This window comes from Lepisma saccharinum, chromosome 8, assembly GCF_977018435.1.
Source record: "Lepisma saccharinum chromosome 8, izLepSacc3.1, whole genome shotgun sequence".
Classification (NCBI taxonomy): domain Eukaryota; kingdom Metazoa; phylum Arthropoda; class Insecta; order Zygentoma; family Lepismatidae; genus Lepisma; species Lepisma saccharinum.
In genome coordinates, this window is record NC_139236.1 from 33,182,368 (window position 1) to 33,210,022 (window position 27,655).

A 27,655-nucleotide genomic window follows, 5' to 3' on the forward strand; every position below is an offset into this window, starting at 1 on the left:
AAATGTTTCTGTTGGTGCTTTTACAGACACTGTACATAGTTCCTTTAATTTGTTACTTTCCATTTCTGCATGAAATATCAGAATGTGCAGGGTGCCGCAAAAGTCACTTTGTACTAAGAAAAATGTAAGTGTACTAATGTCATGAAAGCAACGTTTAAAATTTGGCACCAGTATTTTACTAGTACCATTGGCTGGTATCACTGATGATGGAAGTTTGCTGGTTTTTTCTGCCACACTGATTGGTAAGGAAACAAAAGACTTACGATGGTCGTAGCAGTTCATTTTAGTTGTCACGTGTGTGTGTGTGGAGAAAGCTTTTAATTTCTAAACCACCATCAGGTATGGCTATTTACAATCTGCGAGACAAATTTGAATCTCTTAGGGTTGCACCTCAGTTTGGGTGGCCTAGAACAACACAAACCAAGAAGTGCAAACTGTGTTTCTGTTTGGCTGTGACAAAATGCCCATGAGGGTCTGCAATACAATTAGCTGCCGAGTCACCTGATATTTCGTAATGGTCAATTCAAATGATTTTTCTGTGGGGTCTGGTGTGTGGGAGGAAACTGCAAGCACTAGAAAATCTGAAGGATTGCATTGAGAATGCCTCCCAGTTTTTGGACAATAATACCGAGCTGTGTCTTTGTGCATATCACAGTGTTTCAAACAGACTCCACCTACATGTGAACACAGAAGTAAACATTTTGAACTCACAAAAAAGTGAAATAATGTTTCAGAAAATATAACTATTTTGAAATTTTCAGAATGTAAAGTAACTTTTGCACCACCCTGTATATCATTTGCAGAAATTCAGTTGAACTCGCTTGGTGAATCACCCATAACGATTATTTTTTTCTTTGCAAGCACCACAGAATTATTATTATTATTTTGTACAAGGAAATGAAATAAGAGATATTTTCTGGATGTCTGGTGGCATTTTTGTATTTCTCATCACACATGCCTCCCCGATGGCGTAGTGTAGCGTCGCCACCTTGTAATCAAGGGATCCCTGGTTCAATACCTGGTAGAGGCACATAGTGGTTTGGATCCCACTTTAAACTGTAGGTCCAGTCTCAATTAACCTTTCTGTGCATAAAGTGGACTTAAAACAAAAATTCAAACTCATCACAACGAATTCAAATGACAGACATTGTAACTTCCTGAGATTAATGTATGTTGCCATTCAAGTTAAAAATGCAAGAAAGTCCATTTATTCAGGAGGTTTATCATCACTTACACTTTTATATCTCATGTAACACAAACAAATGAACATCAAATTGTTAAGAGCTGTTTCACTGTACTGATAAGACATTAATTTTCAGTTTTCTTCCTTTGTGTTATGTGATGCTTGTCATGTGTTTTTCAATTGTGTGTCTGCAGGTTATGAGCGAGGAACGTGTGACAGGAAATGTAACAACTGAACTAAGGAATGAAGGAATGCAGCCTGAATTACAGGGTCGCATCAGTTATGAGAACCGAGGAGAATGTTTCTTCCTTCCATATAGCAAAGAAGATATTGAAGGAAATGTAACTCTGCAGTCCGGGGATAAAGTCAGCTTCCAGATTGCTACTAACCAGAGGTACATATGAGAGTATCTTTTCATGTCCACTGCTAAAATTTAACCTATAGTAATATGGATATGAGGCTATAGTTTACCACATTGACACCTAAAGCAATTCCAACTCAACAAGATTTGTCATATTTCACTACCAAATAAGCAGTGCTTTTTTCTTCTGACGATAAGACATTGATATGCCATAACTGCACCTTCTTCCCAAGTTGTTACGGAAACTAATTATTCTTTGGAGTAAAGAAATATAGATAAATATGACCAAAAAATTGGTAATTCTGAATACACTGCACTATTTTTCATTGCTCTTATGATTGACATTGCACAATTATCATTTGTGCCACAGTAGCAAACTGACTTAGGTGAAAAACTGTATAGTGTCAAGATTTTTTACTTGTAGATTGTTTTCAAATTATTTTGTGTAAATTAAAGAGAGATGAACTTCTTGTCATTATAAATAAGAGTTTCATATCAGTCAACCATATGTCAAGGCGTTGCACAGATATATTTTCTTGTAGTTTACAGTTATTACAAGCATAAGAAAACAGTTTTTCGTTGTGACGTTTCAGGAGAACACACGCTCCGTTCATCAGACATTTATTTTTATTTTGACTAAAGATACAGTTATAACAATCTTTAGCAATTTCTTAAACAAAAATAATCCATAATTGTAAATCCGTAATCAGTAAAAGTAAATTAAAAATAAATGTCTGATGAAGGTAGCGTATGTACTCCTGAAACGTCACAATAATAACTGTAAACTACAAGAAAATAATTCTACAATGCAAGCAATGTGTACATACAGGAAAAACTATTGTTGCACAGATAGTTGAATGGAAGGTAGAATTTTACTAACTCACTCTCTAGCCTTCTTAAAACGGAAGATTTATGGCTGGAGCAACACAAGCCTTCCATCTGTCCCTATCCTGGACAAGTTCAATCCAATCTTTTCCATCCTTACAGATTTCCTTCATGTCCATCTCAACGTTAACCTTCCATCTTCGTCTTGGCCTTCCTACAAGTCTCTTACCATCAGGTTTCCCAACAAGAATCCTGTAAATTCTTCTTTTCTCTCCCATTCATTCCACATGGCCTGCCCATCTAAGTCATCTTCATTTAATTATTCTAATAATATCTGGACATGAATTCAAATTATGCAATTCTAAATTATGTAACAAGTTTCCTCATCCCTTTAGTTCCAAATATTTTTCTGAGGATTTTATTTTTAAATGCTCTTAATTTATGTTACTCTTTTAATGTAAGGGACCAAGTTTCAACACCCCCTATATGCCTTCATGGCATGGTGCAAAGTACAGGGGAGCACTTTACTTTTACTTTATATTTTAACTTTTAGTTTCTTAGATATTACACGAGAAGAGAAAAGTAACATGCATTTCCTTATTTAAGTCTGCTTTTTATTTCTTCTTTAATATCATTTTCATTTGTTAGTATTACTCCTAAGTACTGTATTTACTCATGTATAATGTGCAATTTTTTCCAAAATTTTTGTCCCCAAAAACTGTGGTGTGCATTCTGCACGGACTAATTCGAACAGCCAACATGAAACCGTACAGGGTCATTCCAAGTTTTTGTGACACTTGTATTTATTTTTCATATTTACGGAACCCTATCATGTTATATATCATTGTAAAGCTTAAATCCTGCAGTTTCTGAATATGGCAATAGTATTTCATTCAAGATAGTGACACTTATGTGAAATGAGGTTGAAATAAACTCATCACAAAATGAAAGAATGTTCTGATGTTTATGGTACTTTGGATGAAAGAAAAGATAAGGAAGAAGAAAATAATAATTAGAATGTATTGCTGGCCAAATAGTTATGTACATGGAGTGTGTAAATGCCTTAATAGAAGAAATCTTGTGCTGCTAACTGCTATTTTGAGGGTCATGAATATGCCTCGTTTAATTGTTACATTAGTCACAGAAAAAGTACATATTTTGAATTTTTTTTTAGAAAAAGTAAAGAAGGAATGAGCAAAAACCACGTGGCCATTTCCCACGATTTTTCACTTTGAAATGTAATGTTCTGTGATACCAACAAAAGCAGTGCCATTCTGGTGGAATTCAAGCATGCACCTCCCGTCACATGGGATGCCTATCTGCGGTATTTGGTGGGCCTGAAATAATAGAAAATAAGTTTCTGAGCACTGCAAATCCATAACGTAATGTTGATCTTGCTTTCTACTATTACAGAATAAATAAGGTGGTTAAAGAGTGAAAGCATTGGGATGTTAAACACAGTGGAGGGAGAGGGGGGAGGTGGCATGGGTTGGTAACTTATTGTTTACACAAGAGGTCCACATAGCCAGAGGTGACTCATTGAATAGGTATGAAGTCATTCGCTCTTGATAGGAAAAGCAACAGCTTTACGACCTACAAACTAGTTGTGATCAGTAATTAAATTTTGATTATTATATTACACTTTGTGTTGGCCTGTAAGCATATACTTAGTTTTCTCTTTGTTACTTCAAAACCTATATCTTGAGCTGCTTTTAAAAATTATTTAGCATTCTTTGTTGTATTTATATAATCCCGTAGTAAGTACATCATCTGCATATGCTAACAACTGAGTTAGCCCGTTTAATTTTAGTCCTTCATTAGTTTCTTTTAACTGAATTTTACATGGATGCTTGTAGAGGTATTACTTCTATAAGTATTCTAATAATAACATAAATGGATTACTAACTCTATCTGCAAAACATACTTTTAAAGTAGATGGTGGCAGGACCTTTAAAAGTAATTTGTTTACATTATTATATTTTATAATGCTCCTGAAAAGAATCAGTTATCAGTCTTGGGAGAGAGGGAATTTGGTTGTGGCATTGTCCCTATGGATGCATAGCACTTGAAATTTACAGGTAATCACCACGTGTGACACTCCAGTAAAGTTTCATCCACCTCCCTTCAGTAATAAAGAGGCGGAATAGAACCTATTAACACAAACAAGTTATAATTTGCAGGTAATTACATCGAGAGACAACTCTTTGAGGACATTCCACTCATGCCCCACATTTTGTTAAAAAGATCTTAAAGTTTTTTTTGGAAAAGAAAATGGAAATTTCAGGAAATTTATTGTTATTGCAATGGTATTCTTTTTTACAGTGCTAGCAGCTTATTATTGAAGATTTGGAGATGAAATTCGTGAATTGTAATAACATGTTCGTACTATGACACAGGATTGTCATTTTTGATTAGTGACAATTTGCTGATGATTACCAGATTTGCTAAGCTTTTTGCTTTTTTGTAAAATTCTTTTTTATGGACTTCTTTCACAAAATTTGGTGATGTGAGTTACATGTCATCGAAGAGTGGATGGTCACGATTACTTGCAAATTTCAAGCGAATTTGCATTCATACATCCGATATAGGAGCTAGATCAAAATAATGTTGAAGACCTTTTCTCGAAGGAGATCAAATATATTCATTAGTTTTGGAGATATGAAATGTTAAATGCCACCCACATGTTGCTGGTAAGCATTATGGGCCAACAGTCCTCAATAGGTTCAAGCTGAAAAATGCATGGGAGTACAGTTTATTTGACAACTGCAAAAATAGTTTAAAATGTATACTCGTTTGCAAGATACAATGATTAAGCTATTCCAAGCATTCCGTGTACTGGGAAAGCCTGAGACAGAAACCCTCCCTCAATACACATTTACAATTTTGCAATCATTAGAACCACATGTTTATGGTGAATAAAAGATGAAGATTTTAGTACAAAGGGCACATTTTAGGATCAAAAGTGATATATAAAATGCTGTATGTAACCCTAAATTTTATTTAGAAACTATATTTATTACACAAGATAAACTTTTCCTGGCACAATTATGTATTGATCAGAGAATGAAGTTTATTCCTCTGTAAGGGAATCCATTTTGGTTCTCAAATATTTACAGCAGAATTAATCAATTTTCCGTGATTTGCATAACTCTCAGGATAATTCAGACTTCAGAAATTGTTGCGCCAGTAAATAAACTCAAAATTTTGTGTTTGAGTTTATTTCGCATTTAGCAGTACATTTTGCATTTCGTGACAAGACATGGTAGAAAAATATGGTAAAGGTGTGAGGGTCACTTTGGCGGCAGCGTTCATACTATCTATTAATGGTATCCCAGTATGTGTTTGTACTTGCAAAGAAGGCAAGAAAGTGGTTGTTGAACACATTTGATGGGGCAGAAGATGATGTGCTTGAATCTCTTGCAAATCTTGGTTCTCCTGGATTCAATGAACAAGATGACAATGAAATAATGGATTTATTTATTTTACTTCTTCTTTCTGCTACTTTTGGCTAATTTGAAAGATGAAAATGAATTATAAGATGAAATAGATGAAAGGACAATAACAAACACATATGGGCAGCACACAACTCAAGTCCCATGGGTTCAGACGCCAGAGCATTGATTGAGTTGGTGGTTTATTTAAGTCCACTGTATGCACAATAAGGCTAAGTGGGACTGGACCTACAATTTAAAGTAGGATCTGAACCGCTGTGTGTGCCTCCACCAGGTAACGAAACTCGGAACCCCTTGATTACGACGACGATACCACTGTGCCATCGGGGAGGCCCTTGACATCAGAGCAATGTTAGTCTGCAAAATGCAGTTCAGGGTGTACTTCGTGGAAGAGAGGTTGACATTTTGGATGTCTCTTACACCCCAAGTGTGATGACAGGATTTTTATTGACACCTAAATCAAATATTTCGGCAAATTACGATGGTATCTGTTCGCTAAAAGGAATGTTCAAGGCTCACGTCTTGCTCCAACTAAAGTTCCCCTCACACTTTCAGGAGGAGTTATTTCCAAGTATTGGAGTCAAATAAAAGCAGAAAAGGATCATCCAAATCTACCCATCTCAATAGGCTGTTGATGGAAATAAGAAAATGAGGATGACAAGAAGATCATTCTTGTCATATTGATACTGCCTAGATCTCCAGAGAATGTTGAATGAGGAAGTCACAGGCGACGTCATTACTCCTTTATCATAATATGGTAGTGTACAAAAAGTAGAAAAATGGAAGGGGGAGACCTGCACGATCACCATAAATAATCATCAATTAGTGTAACTCATCTTATGCGCATAGGCAACAGTACTGCTAGTGTCAAATAGGCCCGTGATTGAAAGGTAAACAAAACACAACATATCAGAACAAGAGTGCCTTATTCTGTATCGAACGCTCATTGTGATCGCAGGACAATCTCTTGGTAAAGTGTTCAATGTAAAATAAGAACATGGCACAAAGACGTCAGTGAAGAATCATCGCATGCCAGCAAGCAGGTCAAACAGGGACTGAAGTCACGGCAGTGTTGACTCTGCCACAGTCATTTCCAAGCTTTGACGACGGTTCAAAGACACAGTAGATGTTCATGGTAGGCCAGAACAAGGTTGTCAACGAGTAGCAACACTACAACAGGGCCGATATCTCGCTTTAACTGCATGACTAAACCAGACGATGCCTGCAAGACAACTGTCCTCAAAGCTTGCAGCCACCTCAGGGGTTAAGAGTTTCTCTCACCAAACTGTGTACCGGAGACTCAGGACAGCTGGTCTCTATGTGTGTCCTGCTTGATCCAGTGCACAGAAGGGACCACTTACAGTGGTGCAAAATTGTTCCCGTCGCACATTCATATGGAGAGAAGGTCGATCACGATTTAATCCAAGAAATATTGTGGAAATTGATCAGTTTTGTTTAGAAGAAATACTGGTATGGGAAGACATCATGCTCAATGGACGTACAGAGCTGAACGTCTCTGCTGGAGGTACTCTTACTGCCCAGAGGCACAGAAACGATGAACTCAAACAATATGTGTAACTTTTCAGAGGCGCAGTTGGCTCAGACTTCAACTTCAAGGATGAAAAGGTGATAAATTATCACTGATAATACATGTGCGCATCGAACCAAATTGGTGGCTGACTGGTGAATAAATTCACCTCGTGTACCAAGGTCCCCGACGCAAATCCTGTAGTGTCTTAAGGAAACGAGTTAGCTCGCGATCCTCCACCAAAGATGTTTCCAGAGCTCCGCACTCCTCTTCATGGGAAATAAAACCAGCTGCCAGTAGAATTCTTGAACCACCTTGTAAATAGCATGCTGCGTTGTTGCAAAGTTGTATAGCTGTTAGGGTTAACTTCACCCCATACAAGCCTCTTTTTTCGTCAAGGACGTATCTTCTATTTTATTATTTTTTGCATGTGTGTCTTTGCACTGAAAAACAATTGTCAATTTCATGCATTCTACTCTATTGTATACCATATAACATTTTGACTAATTTTCACTATGTTTTATGCAGTTCTGTCACTTTATTAATAAAACATTTTCTCATATCTTAGTCCGTGGGTTTATGCTTTAACTTTTGGACATTACTGTAGTTATAAAAATTATAATAACATTTTTCACTTCTTAATTATTAACAGAAAATGCCTGTGGAAAAATCTGATAATCAAACTCTAAATCAGGATATTGACAGTATTTCATGTGCAGAACCTCCAAGGTTCATGGATATCGGACGTCATGTATGGTTTCTAACACATTGGAATACATGATTGCATGCCTCCAAATGAAAGCATCCTCCATACACATGTCTTCCTCCGTGTGAAAACCAAACAAACTTACAAATGGTCAAAATTACTTCAATTACTTCTAAAGTAGTTAAGGAGATATGGTCGTTTTTGTTTGTTAATGTCTGCGGAGGCTGCCATCTTGGATGTATGATGTCACAGAGGCAATACGCCACGATAGTAGGCATCAACAAAATATCACAGGCAGTTATTTTCCCCCTTTACATGCCAGAATGTCAAGTAAAGTGTAAAATATGCATAGAATCCTTTCAGAAAAGGGCACGAAATAGTTTTACTAGATATATCTCCATAACAGTCCGAGATATGGAAAAAACTATAAGAATCAATTTTGTTCCTTTTTCACAAAATATGTATCTATAAATATTTTTCCAAAACCACTATTAAAGGAGTTCTGATGGATTTTCTTAGGTAGTGAATGAAGCAGTAGCCATCTTGGATTTATGACATCACACAGGTCTACTGCCACAATTACAGGCCAAACACCTGGTAGTACATGATTGTGTACCACACTAGCAATGTATTACCGGAAGTCATATATTCCCTTCATTCAAAAACCCACGGACTATAGAAATATTGACATATGCTCCTGGACTATAATGTATCTTGTTCTATAGTTTTAATCTGCCAAATGTCGATAACATTTTTTCATGCTGGTATCCACTTGAATTTTATCCTTAAGATGTAGTCTCCTAATTTGAATTTCCCACCTCTTTCAGAAGTGGCAATCTTGGTGCATGCCATGTGCGTCTAGAAAATCCTGCACATCCTGTGAAGTATCAAGGCGTTGTTTGTTCCATGAAAGAAAATTTTGGCTTCATTGAAAGAGCAGATGTTGTTAAGGAGATTTTCTTCCACTTTTCTGAAACAAAAGGATTGAAGGATGAACTGAGGCTGGGAGATGATGTGGAGTTCATAATACAGACTCGAAATGTGAGTGTGTCATATATTAATACACAGACTATATTGTTACTTATACCTGCATGCAAACTATTTTTTGCTTCCTGAGATGAATGACTCCAAAGCCAAAGTACGTAAGTAGAGATGTTAACTGTTGGCACATGCCTCTTAGTACTGGTCTGTGGAGTTGCCAGCCAGACATGGAAGAGAAAGGGCAACTTGTGATTGCTTTTACTTCGGCTGATCTGATTCCACTGCAGATGTTCGCTTGTTGATCCCACTGACTTGACACTTGAAATTTGCACATAACAATTCAAAGTACTTCAAAAGATATACATTTTAAGACTTAATTTTTCCATTCGAATGTCAAAGCCATCTACGGGAGTTTTGGTTTCAAATATTTACTCTCTTTCACATTAGATAATTATTTCAACATTACATCAATTTGTGCCCACATTATGGTCACAAGAAAAGAAGTGGTGCATGTTGCATAATTTCCAGGATATGTAGACTCCACGAAAGTGCCACACATTATTTTTGCAGACTTGCAAGACTCATGGACTACTGATGTTGGTGATTAAATTTTGATATTTACCAATATTGATACCACTGGTATTGGCTCAGTTCTAGTATTTAACCTTATCTGATTTTATCTTTTAATGTTTTTAAAGTTCCTCCTGATGAAGTTGCATGATGTGAAAGAGAGAGGATAATACTAAGGTAGATTTCACACTGAAGGGACAAGTGACACGTGACAAGCTGCCTTGGAAGCGAACACTCAGTAATCAATTTAACCTTTCGAACCGAAGTGACACGACAAGCTGCACATGTTGCTTGTGTGTCGCTTGGACTGGGCCATTTTCTCAATACCGTGCATTGGGTCAGCGTCGTCTTAGTTTGTTGTTCGTGGATGTGCAGTGAATGCTTCACCCTAACAATCTGTATTTTAACTCTAGAGGAGAGCCCAACCGTAGTCCTTACAAGATGTTTGAAGCTCTAATTTGTTTATATAATAAAATATTGATATGTACAATGTTTTAAGATTTAAACACACAGTTCTTTTAGCTTTATCAAGTTTTGTTGGTCCAGTTATGGACTGTAATTTGCCTTCAACATCATGTAAAGAGCCTGTGTTTTTTTTAGGATATGACTGATTTTGTTTGAAACAACCACCATATGGAGGCACATTAGTCCAAATTAGATCAGTCAACATGGTAAGGTACTCTAATGCAGTGTTTCTCAACTGCCGGTCCACAATACTGGACCTACAGTTTAAAGTGGGATTCACACCACTGTGTGCCTCTACCAGCTATCGAACCTGGGATCACTTAATTACAAGCAGATGACAATACTGCTTTGTCATCCATATTTTTATATTTGTCAACAATACTACACCTATTCCAACTATTATTACTCTTTATGATTATGCCAGAATTTATCAATATTTAATTTCATGGGTACATGCTAATTCATGCATAAAATCTTAAGTACTGGAAAGGTATTCACAAGGAAAATGCTTGGGCTAAGGACATTGACTTAAAAAAAAAATATATCAGAAATGGTTTCACGAAGGTTGAGAACCACTGCTCTAATGTTTAGGTCTTCGCTTTATCCAGGCTGGAAAGTCTAGCGTATACAGTTTGAGGTCAGTGCACATAATTTGTACCTTTTCTCCCTTTTCTCATGGACAACATGCCTCTCTAATGCCTCTTCTTATGTTTTTTCAGGTAACTAATAAACTGATTAGTGCACTGATATCAGTATCATCATGCGAACTGAGCAAAGAAACAAGTGTCACTTGCAGCTTCTCGCTTTGGTGTGAAACTTATGTTTCTTGTTGCCTATCGCTTCGGTGTGAAATTTCCCTAACACAATATGAACACAACTTCTTTTGTCGTGCCATACTCTTATTAATGTTATGTTCTTCTTAAAGGTTGGCATAACCACTTTTTGTAGATGCAAAATAATCTAACACAGTTATTTTTAGTGCTTTTATTTTATCTGCGACGTTTCGTCCTGGTTTCCCAGAACTTTTTCAAGCTACACCAAGATTCACATACAAGAACACAACCTCACATGGCTGGTCACTCTACACTATTTGATTTTTCTTCTGAATACCTTTAAAACCCATTGTAATGATTGAAGTAGTATACTACAAACCTGTTTGTGAATATTTATTGTAGAAATCTTAATGAATTTAGCAATAACCCCATATGTTCTTTTCATTCAAGGGCAAGGAAGTAGCATGCAACATCACAAAACTTACACCAGGCAGTGTTGTGTTCGAGGATGTAGGTACAGACTTGGTTAAAGGCCAGGTTCTGAAGCCACTGGAGAGAGGGCAAGCACGGCATCAGAATGATCCCTTGCCAGGACGCCTTCGATATCGCGCTCCGGACCATTCAGAAGTTGAGATTCCATTTGGAGATAAAGATCAGAAGGGAGACTTTACTCTCAGGTGAGTAAATACTGTTTACTAAGTATGAAACAGATCAAGTGGAGCTTTTATCAGTATTTTCCTGTATAGGCACATTACTTTATTGTTAAATTGCTGTAAGCTTACCAATTTGATATTTGTACAGGGTTCGGCAATATACATCTACCACTTTCAAATGTTGGTTGGTATTCCTTGCACCCCTGCAGTAGGGGTGAAAGTGAGCATGAGGAATGCCACCATTTCTGTAGCAATGGAGCTTTACACCCTGAACACTGTGCTTTTGTGATAGTAATCATTGTATGGCAGCTGCGCAGCATAAATTTCGACAGCAGTTTTATCATTGGGAGACATGGAAGAGTAGCAGAAATGCGCACAATACGGAGGTGGGCAGTTTATTTGCAACAAGACAGGCAACTGCACATACCACTTAAGAAGCAATGGTAATATTACGTAATGTACCCTCAGGCAGAATCGTCTCACCATTTTGGGGACATAGTGTGGCCGGCAAGATCACCCGATCTGACTGCTTGCGGTTCCTTTCTCAGAGGGTACCACAAGATCACGTATCCCCAACTTAGAGATCCTGAAGGGAAGAATTAGTGCAGACATCCAGGCAATTCCATCCGAAATGCTGGTGTCTTTAATGGATAATTTTGTTCATCGACTCATGAGTGTACAACATGGAATGGTGGCTGTATACCTGATGTCAGTTTAAAAAAAGAAGACGAACTAAACAGTGTTGTGTTATTGTCTTACAAATGTCATTATTTTTCATCTATTACAACTATCTTGCTTTACAATAGCTGTGTTGTGTAATATGGGAAATATGTTAACGGTAGATCTATTTGCTGGATCCTGTATAATTAAGCCGGCCCTCGTGGCAGAGTGATTAGCACAACGCGCTACAACGCCAGGGGTCCCAGGTTCGAATCCTGGCCTGGGCTTTGATGTTTATGAGTGTCGTCCATTCATCAATTTCATCATAACATCACTCATCCTCATCTTTGCAAATTAACCAAAAGTGGCACAACAAGCGAAGTAAAATAAAGCAATTCAATCAATCAATCTGTATAATTAACTTGTAACTTAGTGCATAATTCTGTTATTTTTTTTCTCGTTTTAAATACAAATATTTAATTCATATACTCCTGTAAATTAAATGTGAAAATAGACAAGTTTATTTTTCTAAGATAAAACCTAAGTTATACGAGGTGTGGCTAGAAAGAAACTGGATTGATGTTGCTGTCGACAAACGGCAAGCACGTTAAGGTCAAGCTGTGCATGAGTGTATAACGTGATATCCTGCCTATTGACTGTGTGATTGCCCAGGGTGCACGGCGCTCAGTTCCACTGTAGCTTGTGGATGAAGTCCACTGTAGCTTGTGGATGAAGTAAACCATGCATCTGTGCTTGTCGGAAAAAAAGTTAAGTGTGAAAGTGGAACTGTGTATCAATGTGAAGTTTCTTATGAAACTCGGAAAATCCGCCACAGAGACTTATGGTTTGTTGAAAGAAGTGTACGGAAATGAGTGTTTATCATGCACACAAGTGTTTCAGTGGTTTCAAAAGTTTAAAGGTGGACGAGAAGTGATCGCGGCCGACTTGCGTCCTAGAGAGCCTTGCACGTCAAAAACTGAATCCAACATTGCAAATGTCGGTGAATTGATTCGAAATGGGTACCCGAAGGTCAAACTGTCAACCAACATTATTTCATTACTGTGCTGACGAGCCTTCTTGAGCGAGTTAGAAGATGACGACCTGATTTGTGGAAAAGCAAATCATGGATTCTTCATCAGGACAATGCTCCTGTCCACAAGGCATTGTCAGTCAAGGCTTTTTTGGTGAAGTGTGGAATCCCAGTGTTAGAACATCCATCCTATTCGTCGGATCTTGCTCCGTATGACTTTTTTTATTCCCAAAGGTCAAATCAGCAGTGAAAGGAACCAGATTTACAACCGTAGAATCTGTGAAAACAAAAGCGACTGAGGTCATGAACATGGTTTCAGAAAATATTTCCAGCACTGCTTCCAACAATGGAAGATTTGTATGGAGCGGTGTATCGATAGTGCAGGGGAGTACTTTGAAGGGATAATGTTCGTATTGTACAAAATAACCAATAAAATATTTTGTAACAACAGTCCGGTTTTTTTCTAGCCACACCTCGTATATAGTAAAAAAAAGTGAATGAACTATTCAGGTTGTTCATTTTAAATTGCATAGGTAGAATATTGGTTATCTTATTTGGTTCCAAAATATTCACATCAGTTCGTTATTTTTATTTATACTCTCTCTTTTTGAGAGTCCCCCTGTATGTTTTAGCAAAATAAGAATGCAAAACTTTAAAAAATTAGGGGTGGTGAGGATATGTTGTAAGTAAAACTCCTACTAAAGTCTGTGGTGCAACAACTTTTGGAATATCTGCCAAGCAGCTTTTCATTGGGTGATGCATCACTACTATTTTCTGCTTTTCAAGACTGGAGTCTGCCACTATTACTTTCAAGTAGCTCCCCAATTGTCCTCACAATTCTGGGTCAACTCAGATTTGCAAGGAAATCTATAATCATTTTAATGGATAAGGATATTCTCATGTATGTCCTAATCTTTCACCTTAAAAATCCTATTATTGACCCATTAAGTTGACCAGAGAATGAACATTTTTATCACAGTTTGTAATTTGTTGTTAAGAATGTTCTTTATGTTTCTGAAAAAACAAATCCATATTGTATTTGTTGCAGGCATGGTGATTGGGCTCAATTTAAGATAGCAACAGATAGAAGGGATCAACTACAACGAGCAACAAACATTGCACTACTTGATGAGTCATTTCTAGTTTCTGGTGAGCGCCGGGAGCAAGGTGTGGTGGCTGCCTTGAAAGATGGATATTATGGGTTTATCCGTTGTGTTGATCGAGATGCACGAATGTTCTTCCATTTCAATGAAGTTTTGGATATTGATCGTGAAATATGTGTAAATGATGAAGTAGAGTTCACCGTAGTGCAGGTAAGAACAAAACACCTTTTTTTAAAATGTAGGTTGGTTTGTAAAAATTCAACTTCCGCAGCACATTAGCCTTAATTTGTGAAAGGAAAGTGTAAATATTTTATGTTCTATTTTTTAAAATTCCAACATTATTTAGAATATAAATATTATAAAAATTCATGTTTGCGTATTATAAATATCCTCAAATTTTGCACTGGTACTGAAGTAGATATTCGCATCATTCCACCAATGCCAAAACCACAAATGTGCTAAGTCTTACTTTTGTGATAAAAGCATTTTGATGTTCAAGGTCTCAGAAAAACATGATTTTTTATTTGGATAAATGTCATCGGTAAAATGTATTCCTAGTTATGGCTGTTTAATAAGCATTCTTAAAAAATATTTTTTAAAAAATACTAAACTTATTTTACTTATGATTAGTATGTACTATTTCCAAACAACGTTTCAGGAATCAACTGTTCCCTTCATCAGGTTCTTTCTTGAATAGCAAGATCACTTCATAGCCACGTCAAATTGAATTAAAAACAAGGAAGAAGGATATAGGAATGACTATGGTAGAAAAGGAATTCTAAAAACTTGCCCAATCCTGTTACAACTTCCATCCCCACTACCATCCTTTCGTAAAACCACATGAGTTAAAAATAAAAAGTCAATCTTAAAAGAATATTTCGATTTGAAAAGTTAAGACGCACGCCAATTCACTTTCGCCCGTGAGGGATCCGGATTGCCTTTTTCCATAGTCATTCCTATGCCCTTTTTCCTTGTTTTTAATTCAATTTGACGTGGCTATGAATCGATCTCGTTAGTCAAGAAAGAACCTGATGAAGGGAACAGTTGATTCCTGAAATGTTGTTTGGAAATAGCACATACTCACTAATCGTAAGTAAAATAATAAAAAAAAAGGTAAAGTGCTCCCCTGTGCTTAGCACAACGCCATGAAGGCTTATAGGGGGTGTGGGGGTAACGCCCCACACTTTCTTGTTCTGGTCGTGAGTGGGGGTGATGTGATCAGCATCACGCCCCTGACCACCTTTACCCCCCAGGGTTTCCCCCAGGTACCCATGTTATTCGACGCTGGGTGGGCGCCGGGGCCGCTTCCATCGTTAGAAAAGTTCCCGAATTTGAACCGGCCGGGGATCGAACCCGGGACCTTGAGCATGGTAGTCAGACGCGTTACCGACTGAGCCACCGCGGCCAGTAAAGTAAAATAAGTTTAGTATTTTTTTTTATTTTTAAAAAAATATTTTTTAAGAATGCTTTTTATTCTGTAATTGTGAGTAATTTGCACACCCACAAGATATGAGTATGGCTGTTTATTAGATCATATAAATTAACGAATGAATCTATCAACAAAATGTAGTTGGAAACTACACTGAGTGAAAAAGTCAAAATTGGCATATTCATGGGTTTTTGACATTGGTACAATGTTATGTATGAAAAAGGAATAAAATGTGAGGGTCTATTAAAAAGGACACCGGACTTTTGTCATAGCGTGTGAACCATTGTTCGTAGCCAGTTCCCGCAGGTGGCATTCTCTAGCGGCAACCTCCAGATACACACTGTCACTTGCCGCATCATGCTACGGTCATCAATAGCTCGGTTAGAGCCACCGAAGTATATACGTGCAGTAATCTCTCCTTGCGTTCGCTTCATAGCAGTGAAGATGAAGGACCTGGCAGAACAGCATGTTGTGTGAAATTTTGCTTTAAACTGGGGAAATCTTTAAGTGAAACTTGGCAAATGCTTCAGCAAGCCTTTGGGAGGGGCTGTATGAGCCGATTGCAGTGTCATTGGTTTCAATGTTTCAAAGATGGCAGAATATTGAACGAGGAAGATTTCAAGATCAGGACGACCTTCGACGTCAACAAACTATGAACACACAGATGCTGTTCGGTCCATTATTCGTGCAAATCGTCGTTTGACTGTCGGAGAGGTTGCTGAGGAAGTCGACATCAGGATTGGGTCATGTCACACAATTTTGAGGGATGCTGTCTGCAGAAAAGAAGCCTAGCTGTGGAAAAACAAGAGTTGGTTGTTGCTCCACCCACATCACTGCTTGTCGGCCACTTTTTGACTGCTCGTGTGATAACTGTTGTGCCCTGCACACCTTACTCTCCAAACTTGCCCCACAGACCTTTTCTCTTTCCCTAATTGAAAAAGCTTGAAAGAACATCATTTTGCAAGTGTAGACGAAATTCAGCAGAACGCGACAACACAGATGAGAGGTATCTCCAAAAACTTGTTCCAGGCTGCGTTCGAACAGTGGCAGAAACGATGGGAGCACTGCATTGGAAGCATGAGGGAGTACTTTGAAGGGGACGAGCACGTGTAATGTTGTAATTGCGATAATAATGTTTGTGTTGCAAAGTCCGGTCTTTTTGAACAGCCCACATACAAGTTCTAAGATTTACAGAACAGAACAGAACAGTTGTACAGTTGTGTACAAATTAAAATTACTGTATTGAAACAAAATAGGTGCCCTCTTTTCATTGAACGTTCAAAGATAAGAATAGAGTAGCAGAATCAATTTTATCTTTTGTAACTGACATTTCATCTCATTGTATTATTAGTTCTTCCAGTACATTAAAAACGAGCAGATTAAAGAATTTCAGCCATTGAAGAAATAAAAGTTATTACGTATTTTTACTAGTCTTGTTATGCTAATATCAGTTGATATTGAAAGCTGACTTCATCAAATCCCTGATGGTTGATCTGATACCAATCCTTGAGAATTGTTCTGAATAGTTATACATATTGGAATACAAGCATTACATTAGAACAATGTTATATAAACTCACTGGTGTGAAAATATATATAAATGCACATGAGTAAGTCGGACTATTGACTGAACCCTTAACCACAAAGCTGAATTGGCACAAAATAAATGCAAATTGTGGCACTTAGCATAATATCCAGGATATTAGAACTCTGTGAATGTGCCCACACTCGTGAAAAAGTATCAGTTACTAATGATGATTAAATTCAAACCAATATGACAGGTAACATTTGATACTTTGGTATCAAGTCACTACCTAAACTTGGTGGTGTTTTTATTTTTAATGAAGAAAGTGTAGTGTCACCTTTGCTGAAAGGTAATTATACTTCAAAGGGCAATTCTGACTGACAAATTAGAAACCAGTTTGATGTAATTTGATGACTGTACTGAGTATAGCGAAGGTAATATTTTTACATTGTATACATGCACAATTGGGGCAGAAATACACTCTTCTTGTAGTAACATTCTGAGACATTTGGCCATGTGTACCACATAGAGTAGACCCTGGCTAATCCGGCCATTACTTGCAGAGAGGGGTGATAAAATTAAGAATGATAGATATGATAATAGTGTATAAAACATGATTCGAACATGGAGTGCAGGCTTTGTAGCTTGCCATGGAAACCACTTTGCCACAGAACCTGGCAATTGCATGTAATAAATCTTATTCCATAAACCAATTTTTTTGTATCATGATGTGTAACAGCTCAAATTTTCAAGATTCCATTTCTTTGTAGGATGCAGCTACTCCTAGTCGTCAAAGTGCCATAAGAATCAAACGCCTTCCTCCTGGCACGGTGCAGTTTGAATCAATCACACAAGAAAATGTTAGTGGAGTTGTAACAAAGGAAGCAACGAATAACTGGACCCCTCGAAGCCCCAGCAAAACAACACAAGTGAGTTAAGAATTCAGTTATAATGTAGTAATCAGCAACACAGGGAAGAAATGACTGCCTAACCACTTGCCTTGCACATTCGTTCCAGAACCTTTTCTTGAAATTAAAAGAAATAAAATCAAATCTGGATATATAAGCTAAAATATTAGTTAATTAAAATTAATTGTTATAATAAGTAAAGTGTAAGTTATAATATTACAGAATGGTTCTGAAAAATATATGAAAATGCATGGAAAAGTATCTTGTGAAAAAAATGAGTGGAAACGATACTTAATTATTGGCATAACAGCATATTAGAATTATATTCCTGTAGTTTACGGTTATTATGAGCATAAGAAAACAGTTTTTCATTTTGACTAAAGATACAGTTATAACAATAAAGGTAAAAAAGAAAGGTAAAGTGTTCCCCTGTGCATAGCACCACGCCATGAAGGCGTATAGGGGGTGTGGGAGTAACGCCCCACACTTTCTTGATCCGGTCGTAGTTGGGGGTGATGTGATCAGCATCACGCCCCTGACAACCTTTACCCCCCAGGGTTTCCCCCAGGTACCCATGTTATTCGACGCTGGGTGGGCACCGGGGCCGCTTCCACCGTTAGAAAAGTTCCCGGATTTGAACCGGCCGGGGATCGAACCCGGGACCTTTAGCATGGTAGTCGGACACGTTACCGACTGAGCCACCGCGGCCACTACAGTTATAACAATGGTTAGCAATTTTTGAAACAAAAAGAATTCGTTATGTAATGGATGTTGTCAATGTTACATTGTTGTAATAGAGCAACCTAACTGTGAAAAGAAGCAATCTGTTTTATTTTTATTTCAGATAAAAAAAATTTGATGACATTATTTTTTATTTAAAATTATGAATCCCAAATATCATTGGGTAATTCAAAGTCGTCATTGTTTTCACATGTCTCTGACGTTCTCCTGAAATGTCACAAACAAAAAACTGTTTTCTTATGCTTGTAATAACCGTAAAGTACAGAAATATAATTCTACAATGCAAGCAATGCGTACATACAAGAAAAACAGCATATTAGTATGCTGTAATTGGCTGAATGTCCCATCTCGTCTCTTTTATCAATTTTTCAGCACAGTTTGTGGTACTTTTTCAATTGTTCATCACGCTGTACTGTTCTATATTTATGATACTGCTGTTTGTAATTTTAGGCATCTGGAAGTGGGGATAAACCTACTGTTGAATCTGGTATTATAACATACCAACTTAATGGCACAAAGAAAACAGTTATATTCTTCCCTAAAGACTGTGATTCTAAAAATATTCCTCGAGTTGGGGATAAGGTAAGGCCATCTTTCTGTTTTGCATTGCATATTATTCTATTCTATATCATATTGTGGAATAAGCATGCACCACATGAAGCAGTGTGTTTCAGTACACAAAAAAAAGGATTAAACAATATGCAGAGGGCAGTAGTGTGAAATTGATGACTGCTGTGGATGTTATTTAGGGCTGAGCTGAAACCACTGTGAATCAATACTGACACACTTTATCAATTTCCACCGATCTGGATACTTAAAACAGTGTAACAGTTTGAAGTAGTTCATAATACAGTATTTACAAATGTAAGTGCATGAGTGTTCCTTTGAGACTATACTACGTCAATCTGCCTGAGTTTTTATGTTTTAATATTCATAATTTCACATATTAGATAACCACATTATGAAAATAGCTATAATTTAATCACAAAATCCAGTTTAACACTTTCTTTATATTTGTTAAAAATTAACGAAAATTACACGTTTGGCATATTTTCCAAATTGTCTTCAAAATTGTCACAGGGTAGTTTTTGGGCCATGCAAGATCTTCAAACACAAGGAAAGGATCGACTGGTATGAATGGTTAAATTCCAAACTATTATTTCTGAAAGTCATAAATCGCCATTGCCTCAGCAATGTTATTATTTGTTTGTTTAGGTGAAATACTTGTCTTCTTCACCTTATAATTCTCTGAATGTTAATGACAATGGTTCTGCATTAGCATGCAATGTTAATTGGACATTATTCATTGTCTAGTGCTTTAAACTATACTTGTTCAAACACTACGTTTCGAGAGACCACGTCTTCTCTCATCTTCAGGCAAAATTACTTTTGCCAGTGGTGGGAATCGAACCCACAACAGACTGGGTCTTCACCTGAAATTTCACCTGAAGGCTAGAGATGAGGTGCTCTCTTGAAACGTAGTGTTTGAACAAGTATAGTTTAATGCACTAGACAATGGATAATGTCCAATGAACATTGCATTCTTCTTCACCTTATGTAGATGTTATATTTTATCAATATCCTTGCAGGTTGAATTCAATATTTGCCAAGTCAAGCGAACCAAAGAGTTGCTGGCCGTGGATATTCAGGTTGTACATAAAAATCATGTAAAGAATGGCATTGGAAGGTCCAACAGTCAGCCAATTTGTCAAGGGTTTATAGCTGCTCTGAAGGATGGCTTTGGATTTATAGAGACAATTACCCACGACAGAGAAGTTTTCTTTCATTTTAGGTGAGTTTAACTTTTTAAAATAATTAGCCATACAATTAAATGTAATTCCATTTTCAGTGTTTATTATTCTATCTTTTTTGTAGCATTAATAGGGTTGGACTGATGTGAATTTTTTTTTTTTCACATTAAAAATGTAAGTGGATTATTTACATCCATAATTAATGTATACCACCAGGTGACTGCAATGCATTTTGGCTTAGAAATAGGAATTGCATATGTTGATGAATACACAGCAGTAAACCAAATTTCATATTTATATTCATTGAAAAAGTAACATAATGGCAGAATTTTGCACTAAATGGCAGGCTATTTATTGAAATATCGGATTATATCTGCCAATACTGATGGTAGACCAGTCAAATCAGAGGAAAACTTGGATGTTACAAGAAATGAAACTAAATTTGCTGAAATATGTAATATTACTTGAGGCCTCCCTGATGGCATACAGGTAACCTTATAATCAAAGGGTCCTGGGTTCAATACTTTGTGGAGACACATAGTGGTTTGGATGCCACTTTTGATGTAGGTCCAGTCCTGATTAGTATATCTGTGCAAACAAATAAATCTTAACAAAGGCATGTAGTACTGCTTGCGTTGATTTTGTCACAAAGTCCAAAATAATCACATTGCAGGTTTTCAGGAAATGACATCAATATGTCACCATCAGAATTTGTAATGTGATCTTTAAATGCATATAACTTTTCATGGAATAGACATATAAAACCTTTGTTTTTGCACCATATTCAAGAGAATCAATTGGAACCTTAATGTAGAATAAAATGATTTATTGGCCTCAGTGTGAATCTTGCTTATGGCTTTTTTTTGTGTGGTTCTCTTGCAAATTCCATCACATATTGACTTATTAGCCAGCCTCCATGCTAGAGTGGTTAGCACATCATGCTACGATGACAATGGTCCCGTTTTCGAAGCCCAGCCTGGGCATGGGTGTTCTTTGTGAGTGACCCCTCATGATTTTCATCCCATCATCACTAATTAGTAGAGGCACATCGTTTTGGTAAATAAAAATGCAAAATTTTGGTACAAATATGGAGTCAATTTTGAGTTCAAAAGCGATAAATAAAATAAAATTTTGGTGTTATAGTGGTGAAAAATCAGATCAAAAGTGGCATTTAAAATGACATTTTAGTTTCAAAATTGAGAATATAATCCTAAATTTGATTTAAAAACTGCACTTATTACAAAAAATAAACAATTATGTAGTTATCAGAGAATTATGTTTATTCCTCTATAAAGGGGTCCATTTTTGCTTCTCAGATATTTAATGCAAAAATAATCTATTTTCCAGGATAATTCAAACTTCAAAAATAAATGCTAAATATTGTGTTTGAGTCTATTTCATATTTTGCAGTTCATTTTGCATCATTTCGTGACAAAACAGGGTAGGAAAATGCACCTCTCATCTTTCAGAAACATGAAAAATTAACATTACAATGTATTATTCACATTTTAGGTTTTCGACAAAAACGAAATATGTATAGCCTCTACTAATTAGACATAAGCGAGTTACTAACTTTTTCTGGAAAATTTACTTGTAAAGGTTCTATTAATTTTGGTGGTCTGTGCCACCATCCACTTGAGAACTCATTGCTTCAGTGAAGTTTCATGGAAAAAGTTAGTACCTCCCCAACCGTGTCTTTTATTCCCTAAACATGAATAACATCATTCATCCTCATCTTCACAATTATCCAAAGTGGCAGAAAAGCAAAGTAGGCAGATAGGCATAAAATGTACAAGAATAACAAGATTAATTTTCTAGAGAAATGTAAGTGATATTACTCATTTTATTTGCTTGACTGAGGTTACCAACAACAACAGTGGTTCATATTGAGCATGTATTGCAGTAGTACATTTTTCCAAAGTGTAACCTTTTTTGTGATGTAAGTTTAATTGAAAGCTTCTTTATAATATAGTTTTTAGCGAAGAACAAAATGGGGATCATTTCTTGCGCCACCCTATAATTCATACTAAAAGGGCCTCCCCGATGGCACGGTGGTAGCATCGTTGCCTTGTAATCAAGGGATCCCGGGTTTGATACCTGCTGGAGGCACTTAGTGGTTCGGATCCCACTTTATAAACTGTAGGTCCAGTCCCGATTAGCCACTGCATAAAGTGGACTTAAAACACCAACTCAACTCAATCAATCAATTCATACTAAAGATGCAAATTAAGGAGGTTTTTCAAGGAAAGTAAATTTATGTCGGATCTGTAAGATATCACTTATTGTTTCTGTTGTTATACAAAGACGAAAAGTTAATTTTTTACACTAATTTTTAATAGAAAAGTATTACCTTATGATTTAGCACACACAGGAGATTTACTAAGTAGAAATTGCAGTGAAAAATTCAGGCTCGACCAGGACTTGAACCTGGGTCTCTGGCATACAGTGCTACTGCTGGTACCAACTGAGCTACCGAGCCAGCCCTGGCTTTGCCTGACTTCCTTCTGTCACTGTTTTACCTGTGTGGAATTGTCTCTGCCAGTGCTACCACAACAGGATCTGTTGCCTTTGAAACACTGATGATGTCATCAATGCCTAGTTTCTACCAGTGTTATAGGTGGCATAATTCCAAACAGGTAAAATAGCAAAAACAGAAAATCAGGTGAAACCACTGCTGGCACAGTAAATCAGTGGCAGGAGACCCAGGTTATAGGCCTGCATGAGCCTGATTACATGAAAGTATTGTGATTACATATCTGTTTTCGCATTAAAAGGATCCATGATGAAAATCTAAAAATTTCCATCATGTTATTGAGCATAAGAATTTCATTTCACTGACAACCTTTAATTATGAACACTGATATGTATGAATTTTAACTCCCTTCTTTCCCATTAGTAATTATGATGGTGATGCCACCACACTTGAGCTAGGACAGGAAGTGGAATATATTCTTGCATCGAGGAGTACATCTGGGAGTTGCATGTCTGCTGAAAACGTTCGTTCACTGCCAAGAGGAACAATAGATTTGCCAACTTTAACGGAAGAAGTTCTTGAAGGCACTGTGGTTAGACCTCTGAGAAGTGTCAATCCTGAACAGGATGACTATGCTGGTCTTGTTCGGGTTAATGCTGAAGGTAGGTGCTTTGTTGCTTGAGAATGCTGATACATAGAGGCACATATTTTTGGTAAATAAAAAAGCAAAATTTCAGTATAAAAAGAGTCAATTTCAAGTTCAAAAGCGGTAAATAAAATGAAATTTCACTGTTATAGCGGTGAAAAAGCAGTATATAAAATGACATTTTGGTTTTGAAAACATGAATATAATCCAAAATTTGATTTAAAAACTGCACTATTACACAAAATAAATATATCCCTTCTAATAGCATATTAAATCATTACCAGAATATTCCTGTATAAAGGGGTCCATTTTTGCTTCTCAAATATTTACAGCAGAATTAATCAATTTTCCGTGAATTGCATAACTCACAGGATACTTCAGAAAGTGTTGTGTTGGTATATAAATGGTAAATTTCTTGTTTAAGTGTCTATTTCTCATTTTGCAGTTCATTTCGCATCATTTCGTGACAAAACAGGGTAGGAAAATGCACCTCACACCTTTCAGAAACATGAAAAATTAACATTACAATGTGTTATTTCACATTTCGTGTTTTCGTCAAAAACGAAATATGCTTGCCACTACTGTTGCAGAAGATGAATTGTTCTTAATACTTTCCTTATCTGATAATATAACGGATGGTTATAGATGTCAGTGGGAACTTCACTTGTTTCCAGGTGCACTAACTAACTAACTCCCTAGCCTTCTTAAACCCGAAGGTTCATGGCTGCAGCAACACAGGCCTTCCATCTTTCTCTATCTTGAGCAAGTTCTATATACTCTTTTCCATCCCTACCGATTTCCCTTAGGTCCATCTCAACGTTGTCCCTCCATCTTCGTCTTGGCCTTCCTACAGGTCTCTTACCATCAGGTTTCCCAACAAGAATCCTGTAAACTCCTCTTTCCTCTCCCATTCGTGCCACATGGCCTTCTTGATTTAATTATTCTAATAATATCTGGACATGAATACAAATTATGTAGTTCTAAATTATGTAACCTTCTCCACTCACCTGTCTCCTCATCCCTTTTAGGTCCAAAGATTTTCCTAAGGATCTTATTTTCAAATACTCTCAATTTATGTTCCTCTTTCAATGTAAGGGACCAAGTTTCACATCCATATAATACTACAGGCAAAATTACTGTTTTGTACATTTTAACTTTTAGTTTCTTAGATATTAAACGAGAAGACAAAAGTTTATGAAGAGAGAAGTAACATGCATTTCCTGAATTAAGCCTACTTTTTATTTCCTCTTTAATATAATTTTCATTTGTTAATATTACTCCTAAGTATTTGAATTTGGAAACTGGTTCAAACGAGTTGTTATCAATAATTAGATTTTGATTATTACCTAACACTTGGTTTCGGCCTGTAAACATATATTTAGTTTTCTCTTTGTTAACTTCCAAACCTATCTCTTTAGCAGTTTTGAAAAATATTTTAGCATTATTCTTAATTGTATTCACATCATCCCCCAGTAAGTCTACATCATCAAGGTGCACAAAAATTGTAAATGATTTTCTCACACTGTGCATTGCCGATGTGCAGTGCGTATTTGTAAGCTTTGACAAAATTGTCGGCAGGTGGTGCTGCAGCTTATCTTGCTTTTGGGAACCTCAGTCGTAAGATTTATTTGTTTAAATTTCCATTTATAACTCAACAAGGTGGCACAGTATTACCATTGTTATAAAGGCATCCAGATATTAGTTGAGTGTTTCAAATTAACATGTTTAGAGTAACCGAGGAGTTCATGAATTTCATTGCACAGGGAGACGAATAAGCCTCAACCAGTGTACAATTCATCGCATCCAAGAATTGGTGCAATTTTCAGTCTAGTTTAAAAATAATCCATGTTGATCTATTTGTTATGCAAACTGAAAGCAACTAGATTAAAGGCTATTATATTGTTTAAATTTTTGTATCTGTCTACCACGCATTTTATTTATTCAATTTCTGTCAAGGTGCAGCAAATAGCTGATTAATTTATAAATCTTATCTCGAAAGCTGGTTATTGAGTAACACTGATCTTGATCTTGACTAATTGCTACATTACTGATTGAAAAGCTGGGTGAAAATTGTGGCTTATTCAGGGTTTTAATGCAGGACCCTCTTTAACCAGTTAAGTTACCAAATGAACTTCTGCTTTCTCCAGATATCCACCTTTTAGGAACTTTGGTTAAGCTATGTACTGTCAACTTTCCAGTTGATAACTTTATATCGTTCTTATAAAGTGCTCCCCTGTGCTTAGCACCACGCCATTAAGGCGTGTGGGGGTAACGCCCCACACTTTCTTGATCCGGTCATGAGTGGAGGTGATGTGATCAGCATCATGCCCCTGACTGCCTTTACCCCCCAGGGTTTCTCCCAGGTACCCATGTCATTCGATGCTGGGCGGGCGCCAGGGTCGCTTCCAACGTTAGAAAAGTTCCCGGATTTGAACCGGCCGGGGATCGAACCCGGGACCTTGAGCATGGTAGTCAGACGCGTTACCGACTGAGCCACCGCGGCCACCTCTTATGCCCGAAGAAACTATTATTTTTTTAAATTTTATTTTATATAATTTTTTGTGACAGTTCGATAGTTCAGCACTATATTTCCTCTCAAACTAAATATATTACTGTACTTCATTTTTGACTGGGAAAAATATTTGTTGGGAAACATGGAAATTCTGTAGTTGGAACCATTTAGCCTTCCTGCATTCATGACTAGACCGATGAATGTCATTGGACATAAATGATGAACGACTTATCAAAAGATTCAAAATAGTATGCCTTGAAATGGATAGAGTCCCACACTGTGGCCATGTGATCTAAGGTGCAAGCTTTGGGCTCTGACAACGGGATGCATGCAGGTTCAAGTCTCCCTGGGGATGTGTAACAACTTTTCCTGAGATTTCAGCCTATGTATGAGACCAGTGGCCACCCACAATCAGGGGGAAATTGGGGAGCTCTAAATGAGTAGGGTAAGCTGGTCATATAAAACCTCCAACAACAACAACTGGAGGTTTGTCATGCTGACCACACATAACTGGTTGCTGGGAGTGAGGCTGGCAGTCAGCAGGTAGGCGCTGGTTCTCATGGTCTGTTATGCCACAGGATATATTATTGAACATGGATAGTCTGCCACTTGTCTCTAAAGTGTAACTACTACCTTCTCATGGTTTTTTTTTAAAAAAATTTATGACACACTTCATTATATCAATATTGCACACTTTTTTGCACATAATAAGATTGAATTTTGACCATTTTTATCTAAGCTTGATTCTTTCTCATGGTTTGAACTTACAGCAAAAAATGGGTCATTTGCATTTTAATTTTCATTGCAGATGAGGACGGAGCAGAATATGAATTTGGAATAATAGGCTTGCAGAACAAGAGAGAGCTTTTACAACCAGGAGATCCTGTTCAGTTCCAGGTAGATGTAGAGGGGCGAGCTGCCAACATTCTAGCCGTTCGAAAGAAGAGAAGGGCCACTGTGGATGCTGTAAAAGGTAATGAACAGTGTGTGTGTGCATGCGCGTGCGTGCACATGCATGTGTGCCAGTTATTTAAGGTTAATCTGTGATGAGAAAGAAACTAATATTTGTTAGTGACTTTGTGGTGTGTTCAAATATAAATTCTTATCTTTTATTGCAAATCTTAGGAGTCAATCACCTTCCCCTTTATTTTGAAATGCAATCTGACACTAGCTAATTTGGTGGCTGAACATGCTAAGTGGTGGACTTCCTAACTTACCACCGAATTCCTGGGTTCGAATCCAACTTTGTGAGATCCTTTCATCAATTTCATCTAATCATCACTCATTCTCATTGTTAGCCAAAAATGGCAGAAATCTGACGTAAAATAACAAATATAGAAATACAGATTCATCTGATGCTAGTTAATAAAAAGAGTGAAAG

At 37.0% G+C, this 27,655-nt stretch overlaps 1 protein-coding gene across 2 annotated transcripts in view; it reads left to right on the plus strand.

Annotated features, from left to right (window-relative positions):
- Positions 1 to 27,655, plus strand: part of LOC145990920 (RNA-binding protein Unr-like) — a 53,674-nt gene that overhangs the window by 19,049 nt on the left and 6,970 nt on the right. For both annotated transcript variants that reach the window (XM_083126446.1, XM_083126447.1), the window contains exons 4-12: positions 1,378 to 1,577; positions 8,883 to 9,096; positions 11,295 to 11,521; positions 14,236 to 14,500; positions 18,014 to 18,172; positions 19,343 to 19,474; positions 20,482 to 20,684; positions 23,540 to 23,778; positions 27,083 to 27,247. In XM_083126446.1, the coding sequence (XP_082982572.1) occupies positions 1,378 to 1,577; positions 8,883 to 9,096; positions 11,295 to 11,521; positions 14,236 to 14,500; positions 18,014 to 18,172; positions 19,343 to 19,474; positions 20,482 to 20,684; positions 23,540 to 23,778; positions 27,083 to 27,247 (1,804 nt within the window). The remainder of the gene's footprint in view (positions 1 to 1,377; positions 1,578 to 8,882; positions 9,097 to 11,294; positions 11,522 to 14,235; positions 14,501 to 18,013; positions 18,173 to 19,342; positions 19,475 to 20,481; positions 20,685 to 23,539; positions 23,779 to 27,082; positions 27,248 to 27,655) is intronic.